This window comes from Sarcophilus harrisii, chromosome 3 (genome assembly GCF_902635505.1).
Source record: "Sarcophilus harrisii chromosome 3, mSarHar1.11, whole genome shotgun sequence".
Classification (NCBI taxonomy): domain Eukaryota; kingdom Metazoa; phylum Chordata; class Mammalia; order Dasyuromorphia; family Dasyuridae; genus Sarcophilus; species Sarcophilus harrisii.
In genome coordinates, this window is record NC_045428.1 from 477841488 (window position 1) to 477868762 (window position 27275).

At 33.7% G+C, this 27275-nt stretch overlaps 1 protein-coding gene across 2 annotated transcripts in view; it reads left to right on the forward strand.

Moving 5' to 3' along the window:
• Window positions 1–27275, forward strand: part of DYNC2H1 (dynein cytoplasmic 2 heavy chain 1) — a 355585-nt gene that overhangs the window by 297127 nt on the left and 31183 nt on the right. For both annotated transcript variants that reach the window (XM_031961078.1, XM_031961079.1), the window contains 2 exons: window positions 22620–22729; window positions 23411–23492. In XM_031961078.1, coding sequence (XP_031816938.1) covers window positions 22620–22729; window positions 23411–23492 — 192 coding nt within the window. The remainder of the gene's footprint in view (window positions 1–22619; window positions 22730–23410; window positions 23493–27275) is intronic.

Here is a 27275-nt window from a genome sequence, read left to right on the forward strand (position 1 = left end):
GTTGTTTTCCTCTATGGAATTTTTTTCCATTTCACTATTTTTTTTAACTGAGTTATTTTCTTCTTCCAATTCACAAATCCTACTTTCCTGGGAGTTCTTTATCTTTTTCAATTCACCAGTCCTACTTTCCTAGGAGTTTTTTATCTTTTTCAGTGCACAAATTATGTTTCCTTGGGATTCTTTATCTTTTCCAATTCACATTTCAGGAAGTTGTTTTCTTTTTCCACTCATCAAATTTTTCTTTAATTGAGTTATATGCCTTTTCTGTACTCTCTTGCAGAGCTTCTCTTTTCCTTTCCCCATTTTTCTTCTAGCTCTTTTTAAAGATTTTTTTATCATTTTTTTCTATAAGAGCTTTGTGTGATGGGGAGCAAATTACATCCATCCCTCTTTGGGGTTTTGTCTGGAGACTGTCTGCTAATAGTCTTCTTGGGGTTGAAAACCTGTTCTCTTTCCGTATAGAAGTTGTTGATGGTTAGAGTTCTCTTGGCTTTTTTACTCATTTTTTCAAAAGCCCTTGGGGTATGCCTTCAGGGTAAGGAGGTTACCAGCTTCTTCTACAGAACAAGCATAGATAGATGGACAGTAGCTGTCCTGCAGACGAGCTGCTAAGAGTAGCTGAGTTGTGGGAGTGCTCTGAGAAGAGCCCTGCACTGGAAGTGTTTCTGCCCTGGGAATAGTGTCACAGATCAGCAGCTGCCCTGGGGCTAGCAGCTGAGCAGTGAAAGTATTGTTGCCCTGGGGAGAATCCCCACTGTGTGCAGATTAGCAACTGCCCTGGGAAGAGCCCCTAACCTGAAGTATTTCTGCCTTGGGAAGCACAACAGTGTTGCAGAAGTTCTATTGCCCCGGGCAGAACCCTCTTGCTATGAAGATTTGCAGCTGCCCTGGCCAACGCCCTCCTCCCCCTGCAGATTAGAGGCTGCTCCCTGCTTAGGCCCCCTGCGTTGTGTGGCTGCCTCAGGTTAAAGCCCCATGGTACAGAATTTGGCTGAATCGCTATGCTGTGGTCTGTGCTGAGTCACTCACTGAGGTGCTATGTGGGTGTAGCCAGATCCTGTTAGACTGGCATTTTTTGGAGTACACTCTACCTTTGGCCTTTTTGTAACTTCTTTGCTTTGCAACCAAAGCAGAGCAGCCAACCTGTGGTAGAGTCCTCCTTATAAAATCTTCACCTGCACAGAGATCATCCCTGCACTGGTCTGCTCACTATGCTAGCCTCTGGTTCTATTTCCCTGTCTGCACTAGCTTGCTCCTGCTAATCAGGGTAAACCTTTTCTGGTGATCTTCCAGATTATCTTCTGCTGGTAAGTTGTTGTGCTTCCAATATTCATAGATTTTACCAGTCAAGCACTATTTTTGAGGCTGAATTTGGTAATTAGTAGTGAGGGTATGAGAGGAGCTTAGAATGTTGCGTATGTCTTCTTCGCCATCTTGGTTCTGTTCCCCCCCCCACGCTCCCCAATACAAGAAATTTATTTGAAACCTTAATATTTAAGGAGATCTCCAAGATGGGAGGTCTTTCCATCGTTACTTCAGCAACAATCTAGTGAGAATACTGGACTGAATAATTATGAAAAAGTTAAATGAGAAACTACAATGGCTCATCTTTCTATTCTAAAATTACACATTGAAAATTTAGTTTAGGTGAATGTGGCCAGGAAAATTAGTATATGCATGGACAGAGCTCAGAGCTAAGACAACAGCACGGGTATATCCAGAGCTAATCATAGAAATGTCTGGGCCCATGCCAAAAGCTGTAGATTCCGGAATGAGGGCATCCTGAGTCCCAAGATGGGTCAGCTTTGAGCCAGTCATGGACTTAGCCCCTTTCTGAGACCAATAGTTACTGGTTTTACTAGAGGGGCCAAAAGTCATGATTCAATGTCCAAAGCCCCAAGCTAGGCCTGTAAGTACATGGACCCTTAGAACTATCTTAGACTCCAATCTAACCTAGGCCAGCTATTCTGAGCATAGAATATAGATTCATCATAATTTGATGCTCAAAGCTCAACAAGGGTTTGCCCAGAGCAGATCTTATATTTATTTCCTCACCCAGGAAAAGAGTACATGGGGCATCTTCCAGAGGTCTCAGGCCCACAGGGTCAACTACAAAAATTAAGTTGACAAGTGACCTGTTTTCTCAGAGCATGGAGGAATGACTAAACAAACAAAAAGATTAATAGCAATTATGAGACTAGGGATGCATAAGAGATAGCATTTAAGTTAGTTAAGGAAAAGTTAACCAAATTAGAGAAATAGAAAAAAAATTAGAGATAGCATAGGTCTTTCAGATCTAAAAAAAAAATATAAGAAAAATTTAGGATCATAACATAATAGAATTTGAACTTGAATGGATCTTAATAAGCAATTAGTTGAATCTCTTCATTTCACAGTTGAGATGATGAGGCCCAGATAGATTAAGGAATTTGCCTAAGATCATATAGATGTCATAACTGAGGGCTTCTGTCTCCAAACCTAACTCTTTTTATACTACAACGCCTCAACAAATAACAAATATTAATATAATTTTTTTAATTTAAATTCTGAATAGACTATTAAAAGAGCTAAAAATGTTTGCTCTCTGGTAGATTTTAAAGGGAAATATAAATATAAATCGTTCTGATAATTGTCCCCTTTTTAAAAGCTAATCACAGAAACCTCATAAACAAATGCAGAAAAGCAGAGTTAAACATTTAACAAAACACAAACATTTCACAAAATATAAATACAAAACAATAAATACAATAATTGATAAGTCTTCGAAGACAAGAGTGAATCTTAAGCCTAACGACTTTGTGGGTCACAGAATGCCATAAAAACAATGAGTAATTGTATGAAAATATGACAATTTGACAACATCTCAAAATTTTGAGATGAAGCTAAAGCAGCTCCTAAGGGAATATTTGAATTACAAACACTTGCATCAGCAAAAGAGAAAGAGGAATCAATGAAATGAGCAAACAAATCCTTCTCCACAAATCAAAAACCCAAACTGACAACAAAAATAGAAATCCTAAAAAACAAAAGAATAGATTAAGAAAACTAGTATCAAAAGCATTGAATTTGTAAGTAAAACTAGAAGCTTTTTAGAAACAACAACAAAAAAATAACAAATTTGCTTTTAAATATAAAATGCAAAATCAATATCAAAAGTGAAAATAGGAAAAGTTGTAACAAACAAGAAATAAAGGAAAAATTTTAAATCACAGGATTATATAAAATCATGAAAAAAAGTTTTAATAAAATGGAATCATTTCTGTATATATATATATATATATATATATATATATATATATATATATATATATAAACCATAGAGACAAAAGGCATTTCTCTAACATTTTGAACATTCTCTAAAACCAAGAGATTACTTTATCTATAATGGAGAAATTTTGGATATCTTTCTTAATAAGATCAGGGATGAAAAAATGTGTCACAATTAATTTTACAGATACTAACCACAATAATATGTTGAAAAGGAAATTAAGAAAGAGAACACAGGAAAAAAAAAAAACAGAATTACTGCTTTTTGTAGATGATGCGACAGTTTCTTTAGAGAAATCTAGATTCAACTAAAATTAATTTAAACTTTGGCAAAATAGCAAGATATAAACTCAAATAAATTATCTGCTGTTGATAATAGGAGAGATAGAAAGACAAATTCCACTCAAAATAACTAAAGAATATATAAAATATAGGGGAGTCTGTCTATCAAGACAGACAATTGTATGATACAATTGTAAAAATAATCTTATATAAAGACCTACATAATTTGATTTATATTTTTTCAAGGTTTGGCAATATCAATATAATAAAAATGACAATATTATCTAATTAATTTACTTTTCATATGTCATTTCCATCAAACTCTTTTTATCTTTATGAAAATAAAAGGACAGGAAGGGAGTTTAGTATAGTTTCATCTCAAACTATAGAGCAAAATGGTAAGCATCTGCACTTTCTGGTAGTGATTAAGATAAAGAGAAAATCAGTCAATACACATTAAGCACCTACTGTTTTCTGGGCACTTTGCTGAGTACTGACACACACACAAAAAAAGAAAAAACACAATCTGTCCTCAAAGAGCTTACAATCTAATGAAGTAGTCAATATTCAAGCAAAACTATACAAGCCATATATAGGAAAAGAATGGAAGGAAGGCATTAGAATTAGGAAGTATTGGATGGATGGAATTTTAGTTAAGACTTAAAAGTACTTAGGTCAATAGATGAAACAGTATTGAGACCTCTATCTTCCTTGGGATAGTGGTGTTCTTTACAGTATTTGGGAAGAAAGTAGGAGAAAAGGGTTTAGGAAAAAATAAAATTAATTTTATTTTGGACATAGTGAGTTTAAGATGTCTAGGGGAATCCAGTTTGAGATACCTGAAAAGCAATTGGAGATGCAAGACTGAAAGTCAGCAGAAAGTTTGGGACAGGATAGAGTAGATTTGAGAATCCTCACCTCAGAGATGGTAATTAAATCCATGTGAACGGATGAGATCACCAAGTGAAGTACAATATAGGGGAAAAAAAGAGGGCTTAGGACAGAATACTAAGGTACATTTATGATTAAAGGAAAAGGAGGAGAAGTGGTCAGATAGGTAACAGGAGAACCAAAAGAGAAAGGTGTCCTGAAAACTTGAGAGAAGAGAATATCTGTATAAAAATGATAAAAATGTTAAAAGATACAGAGGGTAAAGGAACATTGGAGGAAAGAAAAAATATTGCATTTGACAACTAAGGGAATATTAGTAACTTTGGAGAGAGTAGTTCTGGTGGAATGATAGAAACTGAATTGTCAAGAGTTAAGAGAGTAAGAGGGGAGAAAATAAAAGTACCTACTGAAAACTCCTTTTCAAGGAGTATAACTATAAAACAGAAGAAGTAGGATGACAGTGGGGACAGAAAGGTTCTCAAAGTAAAATTGAAACTTTGTATTCATAAAGTATAATTTTTTTAAGCTACAAAGTTGCCTTGATAGCTACCAAGGCAACTATAAGCATATATGTTTATGTGTATGTATATACACACATGTGTGTATGTGTTCTTAGAAAATCATTGAAAACATGTTAATCTAATGTTTGGATTTGTTATTTATATCATAATGCAAGTGAGCTAAAGTCCCTAAAACTGACATGCCTAACAAAAATGCAAGAATTTCAACTATGAAAAAGATTTATCAACCCAGAAATTTATCTAAAAAGTTTCACTAACAATCTCAAGAGAATTACTGTTTTAGTCTTGTAAAGTAAGAGGGAAAAGATCTCTTAGATAATCTGTAGTTGTTCTCAAGTGGATTCTTTAAAAATTCCTCCCTTAATTTTAGTTAGGTTGCTGTGAAGGAAAAACAAATGCAAATATAATTATGCTATTACTTCTATATTTTGGTTTAATATTCTTTTTATATTATTTTGTAAACAGAATTATAAAATCACTTCTTTTAAAGACAACATTTATCATATCATCCAACATATCTTGGAAATGATCCATGATTAGGATTGTATATTTATAACCTATATCATATTGCTTGTTGCCTTGAGGGAGGGAGGATGTAAGGAAGGGAGGGAGGGAGGAAAATATAGAATACAAAATCTTACAAAGATGAATGTAGAAATGATCCATGGCTAGAGAAAGTTTTTTTTTCACATTAATATTTATTGCTCCATTATTATAGTTAATAGAGAAGGCAGACACTTTTTTCTGTTCATAGTTGAGAGAGGGATGAAATGTTCTTTGTTAAAGGTAAGTTTATATTATTAAAGTCTATAAAATGTATAAACTAATAGAAGAATTAATGTATATGGATCAATCACAACATTGATGTAGAACTTAAAGAGACCTCAGAGACTTTTTAATCTACAACATATTGCATAGGAGTGATGAGCGGAATGATCTTGTGGGGTGAAGATCTTATTGTCTAGGACATGGTCTCATGAACTTGACATGTTCTGTCCTTTCTCTATGAGATATGTTCTCTGGCCACTGTCTAGGGCATGCACTTTGCTGAAATAATGGAACAACCCCAGTGACTGAGGAATTGTGTCAGAAATGATTAGCAGAGATTGTCAGGAGAACTTGCTCACAAACCAAAACAAAATGTGTCAGCCTCTTTTCATATGTATTCAGTGATTGTTTTCCCTTGAACTAGAAGCAAAGGAAAAAGGGGATTTCTTAGCTTTTTTCTTAGGTTACAGAGATGGCTATGTACAAGTATATTTGCTTGTTTAGGAGAGCACGAATTCCTGGCTGCTTGCTGCTTCTCCCTACCTCCTTTTATAAACATAGGTCAGTGATCAGAATAGAAACTATTTTGGTAACTACCCTCCTGAATGATTAGAATTGGGGAGTTCCAGAGTTATGTATAAACTGCCCAATAGGAGGTGATTCCTGTAACAGCATACTTCTTGGGGGGGGGGGGGAGATATCAATAAAATCATCCTGAAACTTGGAGGACCAAAGGGCCGTATTTGACTCTTCGTTAAGTGTTTTGACCTTAAAAGCTGCTGAAATCCTGAAGATTCAAGTAACTTAATGAAATAACAGTTTCAGTTCTTTTTTGTAAATAGTATTTTATTTTTCCAAATACATATAAAGATAGTGTTCAACATTAATTTTTGTAAAACTTTGTGTTCCAAAATTTTCTCCCTCCATCTCTTACCTTACCCTTCCCCCAAAATCTTCAATCTGATGTAGGTTAAATATGTGCAATTCTTTTAAGTATATTTCCATATTTGTCATGTTGTACAAGAAAAATCAGATCAAACGAGAAAAAAACCACCAGAAAGGAAAAAAACAAGCTAGCAAACAACAACAGCAACAGCAACAAAGATGAAAATACTATTATTTGATCCACATTCAGTCTCCATAGTTCTCTCTATGGATATAGATAGCACTTTCCATCACATCTATTCAAATTGTCTTGAATCATCACATTATTGAAAAGAGTCAAGTCCGTTACAGTTGATCATCACATAATCTTGTTATTGGGTACAATATTCTCTTTGTTCTGCTCACTTCATTCAGCATCAATTCATGCAACTCTTTCCAAATTTTTCTGAAATCAGCCTGCTCATCATTTCTTACAGGGCAATAATATTCAATTAAATTCATATACCATAATTTATTCAACCATGCTCCAATTGATGGGCATCCACTCAGTTTGCAGCTCCTAGTCACTACAAAAAGAGCTGCTACAAACATTTTTGCACATGTTGGTCCTTTTCCCTCTTTTATGATCTCTTTAGAATACAGACATAGTAGGGACACTGCTGGATCAAAGGTATGCACAGTTTGAACCTTTAGGCATAGTTACAGATTGCTCTCCAGAATAGTTGGATCATTTCACAACTCCACCAGCAATGCATTAGTGTCCCAGTTTTCCCACATTACCTCCAATATTTATCGTTATTTTTTCTTGTCATTTTAGTTAATCTGAGAGGTGTGAAGTGGTACCTCAGAGTTGTCTTAATTTGCATTTCTCTGATCAATAATGATTTAGGGTATTTTTTTTCATATGGTAGTTTCATCTCTTTCAGCAATTCCATGATGCTGGTTTGCCTCTCAAGAGAATATAATTACTGGGTTTTTTTGGTATTTGTTAATGTATGTTTATGAGATCTTTTGTGTTTTAAACTGACTCATAGCTATTATTCATAGTGTACGATGAATACTTCTTTTAGAAAGGATCTTATTACCTGCTTTGGGAGGAGACCCTAGATAGGATCCACAGCTAAGCTTTATCATAGAAATTTTCTCAGAGTTGCTCTAGGATGGGACAGAGTAAGATCTGGCATTTAGGATCAGTTCTAAATTCAATTGTGAATCTAAGATGACTCTAATTCTTCTGAATTACAATAATGTATTAAAAATATTCTTGCTGAGTGGATACCCATCAGTTGGGGAATGGCTGAACACGTTATGGTGTATAAATGTTATGAAGTATTATTATATCATCAGCGGGATGATTTCAGAGAGGCCTGGAGAGACTTACATGAATTGATACTAAATGAAGTGAGTTGAACCAAGAGAACATTGAACCCGGCAACAAGATTATGTGATGAACAATTCTGGTGGATGTGGTTCTTTTCAACAATGACGTGATTCCAGACACTTCTAATAGATCTGTCATAGAGCAAGCCATCTGCATCCAGAAGAAGGACTATAGGGATTGAAGGTAGATTACAACATAGTATTTTCACCTGTTTTGTTGTTGTTTGCTTGCTTTTTTTCTGTTATTTTTTCTTCTTTTTGATCTGATTTTTTTGTGTAGCATGATAAATGTGGAAATATGTATAGAAGAATTGTATGTGTTTAACATATATTGGAATTCTTGCTGTCTAGGGAAGGGGAATGGAGAAGGGAAGGAAGGGAGAAAAATTGGGATCACAAGGTTTTGCAAGGGTAAATGTTGAAATCTATATTTGCATGTATTATGATAATAAAATGCTATTGTTAAAAAAATAAATAATTAAAAACTCCATTTTCTCAAATAGGAATTTTTAAAAAGATTCATGAAGCTTATGTATTCTTTTTAGGAAATTCTCTCAAGTACTTAGCAAGGATAAATAAGAGCATAAAAAAGATGCTGAAAAAAGTCCTAAATTAAGTGAATCAAATCCATGTGTACTTATTTTCTTTAAAAATGTGCTTACAGAAAACCAAAAAGTGGAATTATTTTTTCAGCATAAACTATATACAATATTTCATGATACCTTATTCTCTTACATCTCTATTTTTAAAAATCAAATTTTTCACTTAGGTTTCATTATAGACTTTAAATTAAACTATATATTTTTTTTAAAAATAAAGCATTTGGACAATATGAGCAGAACCAAGGCAGATTGACAGCTATTCAACTTCTTTACTCATTTGCTTATCAGAATTTTTGAGGCCCTATGAAAACTAGCTCTTTCCAGGGGTATTTAATGGCATCTGTCTTTTTCTATAAACAAGGAAAATTTCATTGTTCTATGAACTTTATTCCCTTAGACTTATGCTCTAAAATATGCACAAACAGCTTGACATTGCAGTTTTTAAGAGGCAAGTAAACAAAAAAAAAAAAACAAACTATTCCATCACAAATTAGGTAATTAGCTTCTTTCTAATCCCTTGTAGACTTTTTTCATTCAAAAAGAAAGCAAATATTAAGAGTAATTTTCCTCTTTCTAAAGTGATAAAGAAGCTGAGCAATGAAAATAAAAGGACAAAATTAAAGTTAATATAATTGTTAACTGATTTAGCTACCTCTGTAATGAAAATTTTATAAGAGTGATACAAATTTAAAAAGAATTGAAATATCCACAAACCTCCACAACACATTTTGTATTGTGACTCACAGCCTCCATAAACTGCATCAATTAAGAATACAATGATTTCCACCCACATAACATCATACTGAACTGTTGTTGTCCTTAAAAGATAATACTGCCAACATGTTAAGGATATGACCAAGATATATAATTGGATGATTTCTTTGTATTTTGGTTGTCTATGCATTATACTGGATGACTTCTATCTGGTTCTTACATCCTACTTAATATTCCAATATTCATTGATTCCATAATCTCTTTGATGATGTTGTTATTTCAGTGATAGAGATGACATTTGTTCCCCCTTCTCAGGTGTGTCTCTTGTCTACCTCCCTTAAGAAAGTCAACATAGGGAATCTACCCAGAGGATAATAATGGAACAGATGGGACAGCTCTCTGATAGTTCTTGATATTGCAATATGACCAACCTATATTTATTTATTGTTAGACATTTCTCTGAATGACATCTCATATACTACTCTTCTTCATAATTTATTCATAATATATCACTGTCTTGCCTCCTACTTATATTCATTATGTACCTCTTCATTGACTTTTCAGTGATTTTTAATTTCATTTATTCAAACACTATAGAGTTCTGTGACTACATCATTATAGGATGTTAAAAACATAAGTCTTTGGTTTAGGGAGAAGCTTGAAAGTAGCAAATTATTTTGTGATTTCTCAAAACAACCAGCCTATTCTCCTCCTCTTCATTCTTAATTCTGGGCCTAGATCTTTGTCTGCTTGAACTGTGTATCTCACATATATATGATTAAGCTCTATAGATTGTCCATCCAATTGCATATAAGAATTAGCCATTTTTCATACATTTGGTTTTTCTGTGTACATAAAGTCAAAATCTGTTAATTAATTGTGGATTGCATTTAAGAGAATCTGCCATATTTTGGGATTTTATACAGTCACAGAAAGTCATACCATAGCCCCTACATACAAGCCCCTACTTGAATTCTGTGCTAAATGTTGTCTAACATAATCTTAAACATCTTTAGTAAATGTGTTTGTCCTTTTATTCCCCTAAATAATAATAACAATCAGAGATAGAGTAAATTGTTGCTACATCTTTATACTTTATGATTTGACATAAGTAGGGGAGACAAATTAGAGGACAACTTTTAATGCTTTGCTGTAATGTAAAAATACTGTTTTATATTCAACAAACATAAAGCACAGTGAAATCTTATATTCCTTATGCCTTTCAATCTTATAATGGTAAGGATGTGATCTGCTATGGAATATTGCTTATGAAAGTCTGCCAGTTCTCTTTTAATACCCTCATCAAGGTTGCCCTGAATGCAACTAGAATCTTAAGTATTTTGGCATATTGCAATATAGGACGTAACTAACTATGGGATTATGTAACATTAAATCCAACATTTTAATATAGATGTTTGTTTTTGTTTTGTTTATAAAGGTAGGGAGAAGCATATGCCTTATTTCACATTTTATATTTTATAAGAATAAGAAAGTAAATCTATGGGTCAGTGATTATTCATATTATTTGTAACCTTTTTTTGGAGAGGGAGGATAACTCCAGAAAGTCCTGTGTTGATACTTCACCATGATGTGGAGCTGTTCATCTAGAGCATAAAAAATTCTGCAAAACTTCTGTAGGTTCCAAAAAAATAAAAAACTTCCAAGTACAAGTCCAGTAACATCATATTGTCTAAGTTTTCTCTTGATCATAAATTGATATGGATTAATAATAATCAAGAAGTATTCAGTTTGTAATGATATAAGGACTCTTAGTCCTATACTCTCTTATCATTAACTAGCCAAACCCCTTTTACCTATATCTTAATAAAATTTATTTGGTATCAGGTGCTGACAATGCCTAACCGCTTTGATTAAGGGCTAAAGAAGAGGGAACCATCCAGAGGTCCTCAAACTACGGCCTGCGGGCCAGATACGGCAGCTGAGGTCGAGTATCCCCCTCACCCAGGGCTATGAAGTTCCTTTATTTAAAGGCTCACAAAACAAAGTTTTTGTTTTTACTATACTCTGGCCCTCCAACCGTCTGAGGGACTGGCCCCCTATTTAAAAAGTTTGAGGATCCCTACGGTGTGTCTTACTCTTCTCTGTAAATTCTTTTATAAGACCAATCTCTGGCGCCATCCTTCATCTGAGAATGAGTCTTCACTGTGAAATCCCTTTCTCTCCTAAATGGTTTCTGTTCCTGCATATATATATATGCTAAATAGACCAGCTTTCTTTACTTACTAAGTCTTCCACAGTTTTTGTTGCTTTCTAAGCACTTTATTTGAATTTCTCTTGAAGTTTTCCTCTTACTTCATAAGCAGAGCAGTAGGAACAGAAGAAGAAAACATCTCTACATGAGTATATGCAGAATTTATGTAAAAAAACTAAAATAGTTTAAATTTTATGTTGTATACCATCACTCTAACTAAATTTAACCTCAGCAAGGTCACAGATTATATCTTAATTATGTTTGTTATCTCCCTTACCATTTAAACCAAAGTGTTGTGCATATACTTTCATGAATCTTTGATTTCATCAGAATAGGTAGCTCCTCCAATGCATCTTAGATCACAGATCACAAACACTATATACTGTCTGATCCCTGGTAACTCGTGTCCATATTGTCCCATAAATCCCCTTTGGGGAATCTAACATATTGAAGCCTTCTTCTGGAAGCCTTAAGATTATGTCAACTGAGAATAGATTTATCCAGAACTGAAATCATATTTTTTTAAATTTTTTAATTAAAAAAAAATGTTTCCCTAGTTGTTGGTTAAACTGAAGTAAAAGAAACATTAAATGCTTAGCATACTAATTCCTGAGTATATCTTTTCCCCATTCTATGGATTAATAGTATATTAATCAGCCTAGCAGTAAAATACATGAGCAACATGTATTGCAAATTTAGTATTTATAATTAGAGGGAAAAGCATTTCTTACCACCAAACTTTTATGCAAAGTATGATGGATATCAAACAAATGTCTTTCAGTCTGGTGTGGTCCACTTGAATTCTACATAAACAGTGTGATAGAGTTATGAAAAAGGATAGAAAGGGTGTTAATAATCACAGTATTTAACCCACCAATAATTTTAATTTGAATATTAGTACTTTAAATATAAAACACTTGTCCTATGTAATCACACTGTATGTACTTTAAAATATTATATGAAAAGCTTTTCCAAATAATGGCATTGAACAAAATTGATTGTATTAGAATTGACCCTTTAGTTTGACTATACAAAGACATTTTTTAATTAAAAGAAATTCTTTATAGGTTAGTTTATAGAGGGGAAAAAATTAAGAAATACCTCCTTCACTTTCATTTTTTCTAACAGTAAATTATTTTATAGTTCTTTGGAGCATTTTCACTAAATCAAAAAAATTTAAGGGAGAATGTCTCACATGAATTAGAATCTGTTAGATTTTTGCCATCTAATTCTGGGAAGGCAGCAATACCTCTTTGGGACTATGCTGTCTTACTAGGATAGGTAGGAATTTCATTTAATTCTGTAAATATTCACTCCCAGTTATAATATGCAAGATATTATCCTAGGCACTAGGGATTTAAATATAGATATGCCCTTCCTCCCGGGAAACTTAAAATCTAATAAGAAATTTTTTAAAATGCCTACACAGATTTATTGAATGTAAATAAGAGGCCTAAGAAGTACTATGAGAAATTTGAAGAAAGAACAGGCACTTTTCAGAAAGGGTTTGAGAAAAGATAGAGAAAGTTCATGAAAGATCTAGTTACCTAAATTAAGCCTGGAAAGAAATACTAGAACTCAACAGGTAATGCTAAGGGAAAGAAAATTTGTAAATATGAGGGCCAGTGTAAGCAAAGTCACTGAATAATGAGGATAGATATATTGAGAGGCACCAGAAAATGCTACTTTCTACATGTGACGTTCCTAATCTATACTTCTAGTAAGAAATAAAATCTCCCTCTTCTGAAATACAGTAGTTTAAAAGAGATGTTCCTTTTATAAGATAGATAACCTTGTATTATTTGTATTTGTGTCAATCTCTTGTCTTTACCCAAATAAACTTCCTGAGGGACAGAAATGTTTTATATAACTTTGCATCCTTCTTTTCTCTGTCACCATGTGCCCAACACTCCATACATTATGCGTTAAATATCACTAGTGCTTGGTACATGTTTGTACCTGATATTGTAGAAGAAGTCCAGGAATTTCTTTGAGAGTTTCACCCATTTGTTGTCTCTACACTGTGATTTCTTCACCTATAAAATAGAAATAATATGTGTATCACCTATTTCCAATGTAATAATGGAGCTTAAAAGTGTAAGTATATATTAAAATCACTTTGTAACCAATAAAGCATATATAAAAATAAAATACTAAACTAGATGAATGACTGCCGCAGTAATCTCCTCATTAGCTCCTGTCCTCTTCAGCTTGTCCAGCTCAGCAATGACAGCTCAAAAATTGATAAAATACCACTCTCATTGTGTCACATCTCACTTCCACTCGATAATAATGTCTCATATTTTTGAACACTTTAAAGTTTGCAAATTATTTTTTTCACAGCAAACCCCTAAGATAGACAATGAAAGTATCAACCCTGAAGCTTAGTGAAAGCATGTGACTTACCCTAAGTCATATCATAGCAATTAAGTCTCAGAACTAGATTTCTTTCTTATTACCTTCAAAATAAAATTCAAACTCTTTGTTCTTATATCAAGGGCTTCCATCTTTTCCACTTGCTATATTTTATACAAAAATCCTTTACTTTGACTCTTCATTGCTTAACAAATTACAAATATCTCTTTGTTCAAGTCATTCTCTTCTAGAACTCTTCCTCCCCCACCCCACCCCCCATTTATTTTCTTGTCCTGTTCATTTTTAAACTCCAGCTCAATTCTAATTTTTGCCTTACTATTCCAAACCGTAATGATGACTCCCTTTACTTGCTCTTTATAGTTTACTACCATCTGTAATTAATGACCCTTTTTTATATTTCTCTTTTTTGTATTTATGTTTTTTTCAATTTATGTCTTCCCAGAACCTTCATAGTATTATACTTTATATTTTATTGTGAGTAATCTATATAACATGTTTTATCTCTCTTCCTCTAACCTAAATTCCTTGGAAATGGAACATTGCCTTATTTTTACTTTGTATCTCCCTTAGAGCCTAATAGTGTTTTGTGTATATCAGGCACTTAATAAAATATCAGTTGAACTAAAGACAGGTTTTCCTGGAAACCATATAGAGAGTGAGATGCATACCATATGTATAAGAAGCATCCAAATCAGTATGTCATTGAACAAGCATTTAAGTTCTTACTATGTGACAAGCATGGGCTAAGCAAATATAAAGCAGAAAAAGGGACAGGCTCCTGAAAGAGCTTACATCTTAATCAGGGGAAGATAAGGCCTAAAAGGAAGCTGAAAAGGGAGGTAAGGGTGTGTATATATTATATATTGATATAGATCTCTCTCTCTCTCTCTCTCTCTCTCTCTCTCTCTCTCCCCCTCTCTCTCTCTTTTCTTTTCCCCTTCCTCCTTTCCTCCCTCCCTCTCCCCCTCTCTCCACTATGTGTGTGTGTGTGTGTGTGTGTGCATGCATGAAGCAGCTGAGAACAGTGTCATACAAACCAGGAAAAAAAAATAAAGAATCAAAATGTATAGAAATGCTGCAGAAAATCATAAAGGAGAGAAATCATTAGGAAAACCATTACATTAACCAATTAAGAAGTTGCTATAACTTTTGAGAGAGCCATTTCATTAGACTGGAGGGTCAGAATCCAGATTTCAGTGGGTTGAAACTTGAATAGTATCTGACAAAATGGAAGGAGAGTCTCCATATCATCTTCTCAGTTTAAAACAAGGCAGCTGTAAAGTAGTGGCTTGAAGAACCAGCAGGCTTATGCTTTTTTTTAAGGATTTGGGAAGATAAAAACATATTTGGGAGCAGGTGCGAAGAAATAAAATAGATATGGTGATATCAAAGATGAAAGGAGAGGAATTATCCAGGGAGGCAAACTAGAAAAGGAGACATGAAGGGATGGGATCAAAAGCACAAGTGGAGGGGGTAACCTTTATAAGAAGGACAATCTCAAACTCATTTTCTGGAGCAAAGGAGAAAGAGGAGATGAAAGAGTTCATAACGGTGGCCATTATTTTCTCAGTTAAGTTAAATGAGAAATAATCTTCTAAAAGGAGTGTGGGTCTTAAAAGAAAAGTTTCAAAGCTGTCATTGAGGGAAATGTGCTTAAGAGATAAAGGATTCTGTGTTGTAGTGAGGGTCCAATTGATGTTAGTGACATGAACTTATAATGGACCAAGTAAAAATGGTTTCATTACTTCCTTCAATAGTGTCCAGAAGCTCAGGTGTTTGAGCAGTGTAGGTGAGGTTGTGATAGGAGCAACATTAAATAATGTAGAACAATGTAATTTCCCCACGGAAAGGCAAATAGGCCATTCTTTAGATGTGGTTGGTCTTGTGGATCAGGACTATTAAATAGTCTTCCACATTTCCTGAAACATAAAAAGCCATGACTGTGGAAAGTTGGTGTTGCTGAGATTTAGTGGGATTTCCTGCTACTCTGAAGGACTTTTTTTTTTTTTTTTTACCTCTGATCCACCGTTACCATACTACTGAATGCAGAAACCAGAGGAAAAAGCATAAATTTGAACTAATGAATTGTATTCTTTCATCATTGCTATAAGTAAATTTATTTTTAGTGAATTTTACAATTCACAAGTATATCATTGCAGTGAATCATTGGTTTGTCCTAGACAAACCTAAACTAGGATTGGCCCAGAAAAGAGTTAAAGAATAGGGAGTAGTGAATAGTAGAAATGAAAGGGACTAAAGGATTCAAGATTAGAGAATAGTGACTTATTGAAGCTGTTACTATATGTTATCTATTGTGCCAGGTGCTTCCCAAAAATCTTATTTAATTCTCAAAGCTACCCTTAGAAGTAGGTGCTATTAATACCTCCATTTTGCAGATAAGTAAACTAAGGCAGAGAGAAGTTAAATGACTTATCCAAGATCACACATCTAGTGTGTTTCCCAACTTGTTTGAACTCAGATTCCTGATCCCAGGCCCAGCGATTTGTCTATTGCACTACCTTCCTACCTTTAGGCAGTGGATATTTGGTGATAGCATCAGGGCTGGGCTGGAAACAATACCAGTAAGGGGCATGAGGATCTTGAGTTCTGGTCCTGAGCTATCTCCATCAGAGTTTGAAGGCAAGTGATACTTAAAATGGTATTTTAATGTTCCCAGAATATCTCATCTTCTGTCTCTCTCTTAGGTTGTTTGTCTGGCTTGCTGGCAATTGGCAATTAACTGGGAACACGGGTGGTAGTCTGGGGTGGGCTTATGATACAATTGCTTTTCCAACACTTTGGAATTAAAGGTTACAAAAATGTGATCAATCAAGGGCATTCCAATAAATTTTGGATGGAAAATGCCATTCACATCCATGAAGAGAACTATGGAAACTAAATGTAAATCAACACATGCTATGTTCACTTTTTTTCCTTTTTCTTATATATTTTTTTTCTCTCCTGGTTTTTCCCTTTTGTCCTGATTTTTCTCTCCCAATGTGATTCATAAGGAAATATATAAAAAGTACATGCATAACCAAAAAAATGTTTTTAACATGTAACTGGGAAAAATAAATTTTTTAAAAAAATGTGATCAGATATTGAAATTATATCCTTTTGGTCATTTGAATATATGATCTAACTACCACCATATAATTTAGTACCACACTCTACTTTTCAAAATCTCTCATTTAGTGGAGGAACAATTTTTAAATGCAATCTAGTTTTGCTGAAAAACAAGAATACATCTGAAGTACTTTCAAGTACTCATTTACTTTATATCACTTTGAAAAATTATTTTTATTACAATATGATTTGTATATATAGTCTCCAATTTAACATTCTAAAATTGAACATGATAAGTAAATGAGCAAACATTTTTTAAGGACAGATGGTTGACAGAGTAACTATTGTGACTGGAGGATCAATTGGACTCAGGAAGACTCTTGCCTTAAATCCTGCCTCAGACTACCTGTGGGACCCTAGGCAAGTCACTTTATGTTTCTTAGTCTCAGTTTCCTCATCTATGAATTGGGGATAATAATAACACTTAAATCACTAAGTTATTGTAAGGATCAAATGAGATAACATATACAGTGTTTTGCAAACCTTAAAGCAATGTATAAATGTCAACTATTATTAGATACGTATTGTGTACAAAGCACTGTATTTGATCCTGTAGATACAAAGAAAAGAAATTATTGCTTTTCTCAAGAATTTTTTTTCTACCAGAGGTACATATATACACCCTCACATATCACAAGTAGAAATATGTACAAAACACAAATTCAGATTAATTGGAGGGAAGCAGACACTGGTAGCTGTGGGGATCAGGAGGTATTGCTTGGGATGAGGAAACCCTTTCTACACACCCAAATGATCTCATTCCATGCTATTTGGTTCAGCAGATTTCTCTCTCACCTATATTCTCTTGCTGATATTCAATCACTTTTTGTGTACTGGCTATACTACAGTACCTGGTATATAATAGACACAAAATATAAATGCTTGCTCCTTTTCCCTTCCCATGTTTCCCATGAGCATACCCATATCTCGTCCATCCTCCCTTTTATGGTTAAATATAAGGACTTAAGTATTTATTGTGAGACATGGGAGACATAGGCATAGGACTGCTTAGCATGGTACTATGATATTGATTGGATACTAGCATCCAGTAAAAGGGAGGAGTCCAAGATGGCATCTAGGTCACAAGTGGGAAAAACAGAATTGTGATAGCCCAAAGAAAGCAGGAGATGTGCCCATTTGGAGGCCTCTCACCCACAAATGTCCAAAGGGGCTCTTTGTAACTGATCTGTGATGGAGCTTCCTGAGCTCTGCCATAAGCACACACTACCTTGACCTCAATGTCATGAGGTCATTGCTTCTCTTTGAGAAGAAATGACAACAACTTGAGTAGGTTAACTGCTGAAGCCTACAGATTCTCTTCTCTCACTTTCTTCTTAACTCTTTGTATTCTGGCTTCTGGACTCACCTGTCAACCAAAACTGTTTTTTCACAGTTACTACTGGTCTTTTAACTGCCCTAATTGCCTCTTCTTAATGCTCAACCTTCTTGACCTCTCTGCAGATTTGGGATTGTTGGTCAACATTTTTTTCTTCTTTCTAAGTTTTTGGGACAGTATTCTTTCCTGGTTTTTCCTCATGGCTATCTGATTGCTCCTCTCTCTCTCTTTTACTGGACTTTCATCTACATCACCCTTTTATAACAATGGGTGTCCCCAAGACTCTATTCAATTCCCCCCTTCTTTTCTACCTCTATACCATTTCCCTTGGCAGTCTTAGCAGCTCCCTTGGTTTTGATTATCTTCTCTGTGTAGATGACTCTCTGATCTGTTTGTCTAATAGTAATCTCTCTCCAAGCTCACAACTCCATCTGCCTTTTTGATATCTTGGCTTGAATGTCCTTTAGACATCTTGGACTCTACATGTCCTAAACTGAACCCCACCCCAAACCCTTTTCCATTCCAAACTTCCCTATTGCTCTTGGACAATACTGACATCCTTTTAGTTCCCCAGACTTGTGACCTAGATGTCATCTTGGACTCCTCACTCTTATTGGATGCTAGTATCCAATCAATATCATCTTACATACATACGTATTTGCATATAAACATATATGCATAAGTATTATACATGCATATATGTGTGCATGTGTGCATATCTATCTTTATTATTTGATCTTCCTTTGTATAGGTTCTTACCTCATTTTGGGCTTTGCATTAGCCTGCTATTGGTCTCCCTACATCAAATTTCTCCCTAATCCAATGGATTCTCAACTGGTAAAATGCAAGTGTAAATTGTAAAATGCAAATGGGTTCCTATCATCTCCCCTATTAAAGGCTTTTATAACTGGCCCTTCCTACTTTTCCAATTTGGCTTTCATGGATAATATATCCAGTAACACTAGGCTCCTTGTTTTTTTTTTCCCCAGACTCTCCATTTCCTAACAGCAAATAATTTCATTCATTGTCCTTTATTCCTAGAATCTCTGTCTCCTAGTTTTTTTTTTTTCTGAATACTTTGAAGTCCCAAATAAAATCTCATCTTCTACAAGAAGCTTTTCTGACTCCTCCTTAATCATAACACCTTCTCTTTCAGATTGCCCCCAGATAATGCTGTACATATCTCCTTTGTACATAATTGTTTACTTATCTTCTCCTTTAGTCTTGGTACTTCTTGAGAATAGAGACCGATTTTTTGTTGTGGTTATTGTTTTGTTATTGGTTGTTTTTTTTTTTTTTTTTTTGCCTCTGTTTCCCCAGAGTTTAGCATAGTGCTTGGTACATAACAGGTGTTTAATAATTGTTCATTGACGGACATAAAAGAGAGGAACTTAGAGGTTAGGAGAGTAGTTAGTTGTCTTTTTTTTTTTTTTTTTTGAGGAATTTGTTTTTGAAATAGAAGAGAGAAGTTTGTAGACACTAGGAAAAGAGCAATAACTAGAAGAAATAGATTGAATATTAGGTGGGGATGGGGTGGGGTGTGTGAGATAATAATTATGGGAACATTCTACAAAAAGTGAGAAGACACGGGATTAAGGTTACAAGTAGATTTCTTAGTCTTGACAGTTAGAAATGACCTCTCATTCAGAGACTGAAGTAAAAGAGGGAAGAATGAAGAATGATATAAAGGATTTTGACAAGGAAATTCACTTGAAATGGCCTATTTTTTCTCAGCAGGATTTCAGGAAAGGTTCTTTGCAGAGAAGGTGAAATGAGGGGATGATGTAGGAGGCTTAATAGGAGAAGGTTTGTAACTACAGCCCCTGTGGGGTATGAGTTTATTTTGAAAGTATAAAAGGATTGTGGAAGCCTTTGCCTCTTCTTGCATTTATATGGGGTGGGGGGGGGGGGGGAGGGGACTGTGGGCTGTCACGTAGCCCCTGGGCTAGAGAATAGGAAGTATAAATTGAGTCTTTTCAGCTCACTGCCTTGGAGAATAAAGAAAAGTGTTGGGTGAGAGTAGTCTGAAAAGAATAATTCAATTTTGGGGGGTTTTTTTTGTTTGTTTATTAGTTTGGTTTTTGTTTGTTTTTACTTTTTTGTATGGGAAAGGGGAAGCAAATTTAAAATCTCATAACTAATACATATGGTAGGGTAGAGCTAGAGCTTCTATGCAGAATACTCAAACTCACATCTATTAATTGCCCACTGTGTGCAAATTAAGCATCAGGGATATATGGGCAAAACTAAGCAACACCAACAAAAATATTTACATATTTATTTGCCACAAACTGAATTATTTGTTTCAATTTATATATTTATAAGCTAGTTATATTTAATTGTTTTTTTTAATGTGGTGCCTTGGTTAAGTATTATTTATATTTAGAAGTTTTTTGTTATTTTATTGAAGGCTATATTTTTCTTATACTCTGCCTATAAGCTTAATAGACTAGCAAGTTCTTCATTAGTATAAAGCAATAAAAACATTTTATTAAAAGAAACTTTTCATCCTTAACTAACTATACTACTTCAGAATGTAATGAAGTGAAAATCTAATTATTAGCTATATTGGCCCTTTTAATGAGTTTGAACCTATGTACTGTATGTTTCTAGCCATGACACAGTTTGAGAGTGTTTAAGTAGATTTCAAAGCATTAATTAAAAGTAATGTAAATTGGATTATTATAAAAGAATTAGTTTTAATTAAATATTATAAAGCAACAGATATAAAACAGAAAGGGACATGTGAACAAAGAATTAAATATATATATATAGTAATAAAAATAGAAAGCAATCTTATAATTACTTGAGATAAAAGAGAGATATATGCGTTTTGAAGATTCCTTAGTAAATGGCAGAACGAGATGGCTTAGAGGTAGCTTTCTCTTTACCTCTTGCAATAAACAAGAATCCTAAAATGCAACACATTCAGTGAAAAATGATGACTGGAAAAGAATAAGTGAAGCAGACAGGTAGTATAGTGTGGTGTTCTCTTCTTTTTTATAATATATGATGGTTCTCTGTGAGCAGGTTTCTTGGGGAGGTTTTCTGGAGGCAGCCTTAGTTTCGGTTCAGAGTAATAATCATCTCAAACACAGCCACCTGATAAAATCCAAACATTTATTTTCTCCTTCGAAGTCTTGTCTTTTTCCTTGGACCTGGTTAGCTTTCTTAGAGGCCTCTCTTCCTCCTTAGTTCCAAGAGCTCTTGCAGCTCTCTCTGAATCTCCAGTTCTCAATCTCAATCTTGGTTCTGCTCCTCCAAATTCTTTGTTCTGCCTGACTGCAGTCTCTAGCTTGTCAATCTTCTGAACTGACTCACTTCACTAACTCAGCTCCCTTTTATGCTCTTTTAGAGGTGTGAACACAAAGGTTGACTCCTCCTCTGAGAGAATGGGATTGTGGGTTTCTGACTTGTGAATCTCCCAAACTTGTGAACTCCAATGAGTACTTAAATACATTGGTGAGCTAGAGAATTTGCTAAGTACCATGCTAAATTAGGCAACTGACTTATCACTTTGTAAGGGTTCTAACAGTGCAGTATATAGCACACTGGACCTGAAGTCAGGAAAACCTGAGTTCAAATTCAGCCTCAGATAATTACTAGCTGTGTGAAATGTTACACAAGTCACTTGATCTTGTCTGCCTCAGTTTCTTCAAATCTAAAATGGGAATAATAATACCATCTCCTCTTGGGGGTTATTGTGAGGATCAAGAGATAGTCATTGTAAAGTGTTTAGCATAGTGCCTAGCACACTGTAGACATTTAATAAATGGTTGTTCCCTTCCCCCTAATTGTTCCTATTCTCCATTAATATAATTACTGATTTTAAAAAATGTCTAAAGATCAGCTCTAGTAGCTGATAGTGTCTTACATTCACATCCAGCTTTCCCCTGATATTCTACTAGTCACAACTACACTGGTTTTATAATTTAGGCTCTGACTTTTTTGGAGTTAACACCCTTTGCATTGTCCCTGAGAGATGCTTCCTAAAAGTATTCTATAAGCTCCATATTTTCAATAGATTTAAATGAGTAGAGGATTACATACAGTATATTTTGATATTAGTAATATATCATACCAAACAATTATGACAAACTTCAAAATATAAAATGGAGAATTTCTTACTAACATATAAAAAACCATTATTATATTTTTAAAATAATCTCTACATTGGTCCCCGTGATTAAAAAACTTAAAAGTATCCAGAAATTATGATTTTATAGAATTAACTTTTTTTCTCTTCTGTACTTCCTCAGCACTGGGTAGATAAAGCAGAAAAGCAGGCGCTGCTGTCAGATACCCTTGACCTTTCAGAACTCTTCCATCCAGACACATTTCTTAATGCTCTACGTCAAGAAACTGCAAGGTAAATTAAAGGTTATCTTAACTACCTCATATACCTAAGGCCAATTATATTGATTTTATTCATTATTAATTATTTCCCTTTATTGCCAAAAATAAAATTTAAGTGGGTTTTAATTCTTATTTTGTTTCCTAATACCTTACAATGAGAATACTGGTTATTAAGTATTTGAATACAAAAATAAATTTAAAATGAATTTTCTTTTAAACAAATGGTATATGAGACTTCCCAATTATTAATTAATATTAATAGTTTGATAAAGAATTTGTAACCACTATGATATGTCCCATTTAACAAGAAGCATTAGTAAATGGAATGTTCTAATTGGAATTACTAGTTTTAATTGAATTACAATATGTCATTAGAGTTGCCATATATCATAAATATAGTGCCAATTTTCAAAAAATTGTAATATAATGAAGTAGATTTATAACTGGAACCATACTTAATTTATTTTATTCTTCCTGTGGTACTTGCAGAAAGTACTTATAAACTTGAAATATCTGACGTTTAACATTATGAATAGTAAAAAGAGTTTTAGAATATTATTGAGAATTTTAATTACTTGAGCTTTCTAGTTGTGATCCTAGATCCAAACAAATTTATCTATTTTTCCATGTCTTTTTTTATTGGAATACATATTTCTAATAGTTTCATACATAACATTTGACAATATTTTTATAGGGCAATGAGCTGTTCGGTGGATAGCCTTAAATTTGTAGCATCATGGAAAGGTCGACTACCAGAAGCAAAACTTCAAGTTAAGGTACTAGACAGATTATATGTTTTGTACTGTATTTTAAACTTATATTGCAAGATTATAACAAAATCATTAGGGAAGTATAAATTTTAATATGTTGAGTTAATTGCTTACTATCAGATAAATTATTCTGTCTTTGCTAAATCTTTATAAAAACAATTCAAGATCTATCATAAAATGCTATTCTTTTCTAGCAAAAGTACAGAAATTATTCACATTGAACATGAAAAATTAGCTTCTTGAGAAGGAATGTTAAACAACCTAAGCATTTGTTTGTTTGTACACTTTAAAATTTTTTGACCATGTAACAGCATGAATTTGGACTTGAATAACTGATGGGTTATTTTTTAAGCCTCAAATTCCAAAGGAAAGAAAGATCCTATATTCATCAAATGTCAGCCCTTATTAAATACCATTTATAATAAATGGTATTCTATCCTATCAAATGGCAGTCTAATGCTTAAATAAATTTACTTACAGGAAAATCACTATATATAATAATTTCAAACAGCTCAAATTATTTAAAATTTTCTTGTTTTGAGCTGTAACTCTACCTTTCTACCACTTTTCTACATAGCTTCAGTCAAATTAGCAAATCAAACAAACAAATCTAGTTGCTGCTTCACTAGATAGTTCTTTCAAATATTTAAAGACATAAGTCTCTCTTAAGAGTCCTATTCTTCAGATTAACCGTCCCTAGTTACTCCCTATAGTCCTCATATGATACAATTCTTTCATCATAATAGGCAACATGATATAGTAGGAGAAGCAAATGGTTTAGAATCATAGAATGATAGGATTTAATACAAGAAAATAACCTAAGATCTCCCTTATTAACGAGGAAAGGGAGTTCAAAAAGTGATAGATAGCTGATGTTTAAGCTGGGATTCAAATGCATGTCAGAAGAGACTTCAGAAGTCGTCCCCCCTTCAAATCCTATTACTTTCTTAACCTCAGGAAACTCCCTTTACCTTTTGTGTCAGTGCACTTAAACTTGCTTCCCTTTCTATGTCCTCATGAACAGTTCATTTAATTATAGCTTGTAAAAATTTGCATGTTATTTAAATCAAATCATGAGCCTATATATTGCAGAGTTCATTGTTCTTTATTTAAATATTGTGATATTTGCTTTTCTATAGTCTTCGGACACATTTTCTCCACATATTCTTTTAGTACCCAACAAAGACTACTACTATTACTTTTGCTGCTGTTGCTACTAAACCTAGCTTCTGTATGATGAGGGTTAAGGGCAATGGCAAAGAAAAACAGTGGCAACCAGGTCATGTGGAATAGGGAGCCTTTGTTTTCTGAGACCTCTTAAGGTAACCATAGAGACCTAACAAGAACCCTGAAATGCTGATCAATTGGGCTCTGGATGAGACACCACTTGGGTTAGCAGCCTGGCCAATGTGATGAAACTGTTCCAACAAATCTTGGAAAAAGGGAGGGCAGTACAAGGATGTCTGGTGGCCCTATTTATAATTATTATGATGATCAGCTTGACACAGAGGGCAATGAAAAATCAGTGTTTCTTCATGTTCTAGTACCAGAGCAAGACAAAATATATCAGACCAAATCATATATTTTAGCACCTCCATCTAGTAGAAATGCTTTAGTGCAAATGATATTGATCACCATGAGTAAATATGAAAATGACTGAGCAAGTGAATACTTTCATTTTTGTGGCAATACTATATGAAAATAAATTTGAAAATAAGTCTCATGAGTTACCTGTAGGTAAAGCCTATTGGTAAGGGATTTATCCTGTTCTTTGTTAATGTTATTAATTGTTCATCTATTATTCAGTCATACAGCAGGATTGCCAACCAAACAAGGCAATCAAAAAGAAAAAAAAAAGGTAAATATCCTGAATCTAGATTGGACAAAATAAGGGAAAGGAATGGTAAGAGAATAAGTATTTAGTAAGCAACTAACAAGGTTCCAGATATGCTAAATATTTTTTATAAATTTTTAATTTAATTCTCATCCTTATTTGATAAGATATGATATTGAGGAATATTATAATATGAAAAAGGGGAAATAAAGAACTTGACATCATTGAAAATCTTTACTTTAATTCAGACTTCAAAAATTGTATCTAAGAAGAAAATGATGAAAATAGTATTCGTATCTCAAAAAAAAAATTGTAAAGGAGAGTATACTGGTAGTGAATATTCTTATATTAAACATGTTATCAAAGCATCTCGTATTTACTGATCCCACAATGCCCCAAGATGCTGTCCTTATTTCTACCTAATGTTCCATGTGGCAGATGAGCAGTTCATTGAACTTCCCAGTCTGCTCATCTCCACAGTTTGATTGAAAATTTTTTGTAATTGAGTCATTTCAGTTGTGTCTGACTTTTCATGACCCTCTTTGGGATCTTTTTTGGCAAGGTTACTGGAGTTGTTTACCATTTTCTTCTCCAGGTTATTTTATAAATGATTAAGACAGATTAAATACCTTGCCCAGAATCAAACAGCTAGAAAAATATTTGAAGTCAAATTTGAACTCAGGGAATCTTCCTGATTCCAGTTCCAATGTTCTATCTAATGTGTCACCTAGCTGCCTGACTAAAGACTAGAATCATTGAAAATCTCAAAGGGGAAAGGAGAATTTATTTAAAAACTTGGAGTTAAATCAACTTATGTGATACAAAAATTAGAAGGAAAAAATGAATAGAAAGATAATTTAAATTATTAGCCTTCCAATAAATATTGCCCCTCCCCCAAAATAAAATTAAACTATACCTGATGAGACATTTAACTGAAGTTCCAAGAAAGCATGAAATTGTAGGAGAATGTTTCACATTAATTTAAGAGAAAAATTAGAATCTTGAGAGTAGATAAAAAGGAACAAATAACAGAATTTGTGACTTGAAGAACAGAAATAATGAGTAGAACAGAAGAATTTGAATCTATAATGGCAAGTGACTGCAAAAACTTTGGAGAGAAAAACGGATTGGAAATGCAAATATAATGGAGGAAAATCTGGAAGAAGTGAAACAAGAGTGATAAAATAAAAAGGATATTTGATCTTTAATGAAGCAAAACACATTGATCTTGAAGAAAAGATGCAAATATAACTTAAGGATTGTAGACTTCCAAGATGACCTTGATAAACAACAACAACAACAACAACAACAACAAACAACAAGAAAAATATCACCATGTTACAAGAAAAATACAAAAAATAAAATGTTTCCACAAGAAATAAAATGTCTCCACAAGAACACTTTCTCTGAACAAGTATTGTTCCTTTATGAACAATATCCAGCCTTAGGAAATGGGAAATAAGAGATCCTAGGGACAATTGGCATTCAGAACAGTGGGAGAACATGGATTGTGAAAGGAATGAATGGAAAATAAGAAAGAAAATGATCATATAGAGGGCAAGGGATTAAAATTGGACCACAGGAAAATTTCTACTATAGTATAATACTTCTATCATCATTATTAAATGCAAGAAGTATGAAGTGAGGTGAGGAGAAGAATGTCTGAAGAAAGAATATTACTTTTATGTAGTACAAGCAAAGTTAATAGTAGAAACAAAGTACAGAATTCAAAGAAGAAGGAATAAAAAAATCTCAATTCAGACAAAAAGAATACTAGAGACACACAATGAGGAACATAAAAACCTAACTCATAATTCTAAATATGATTAGGTTAAATAGCTAACTCTTTAAATAGCAATATATTTAAAAAGCAAACATGTATGGAATAAAAATGAAAAATTGGAACAGAATTTATTATGTTTTAACTAAATCTTCAAAAGCAGAATTTGCTCTCA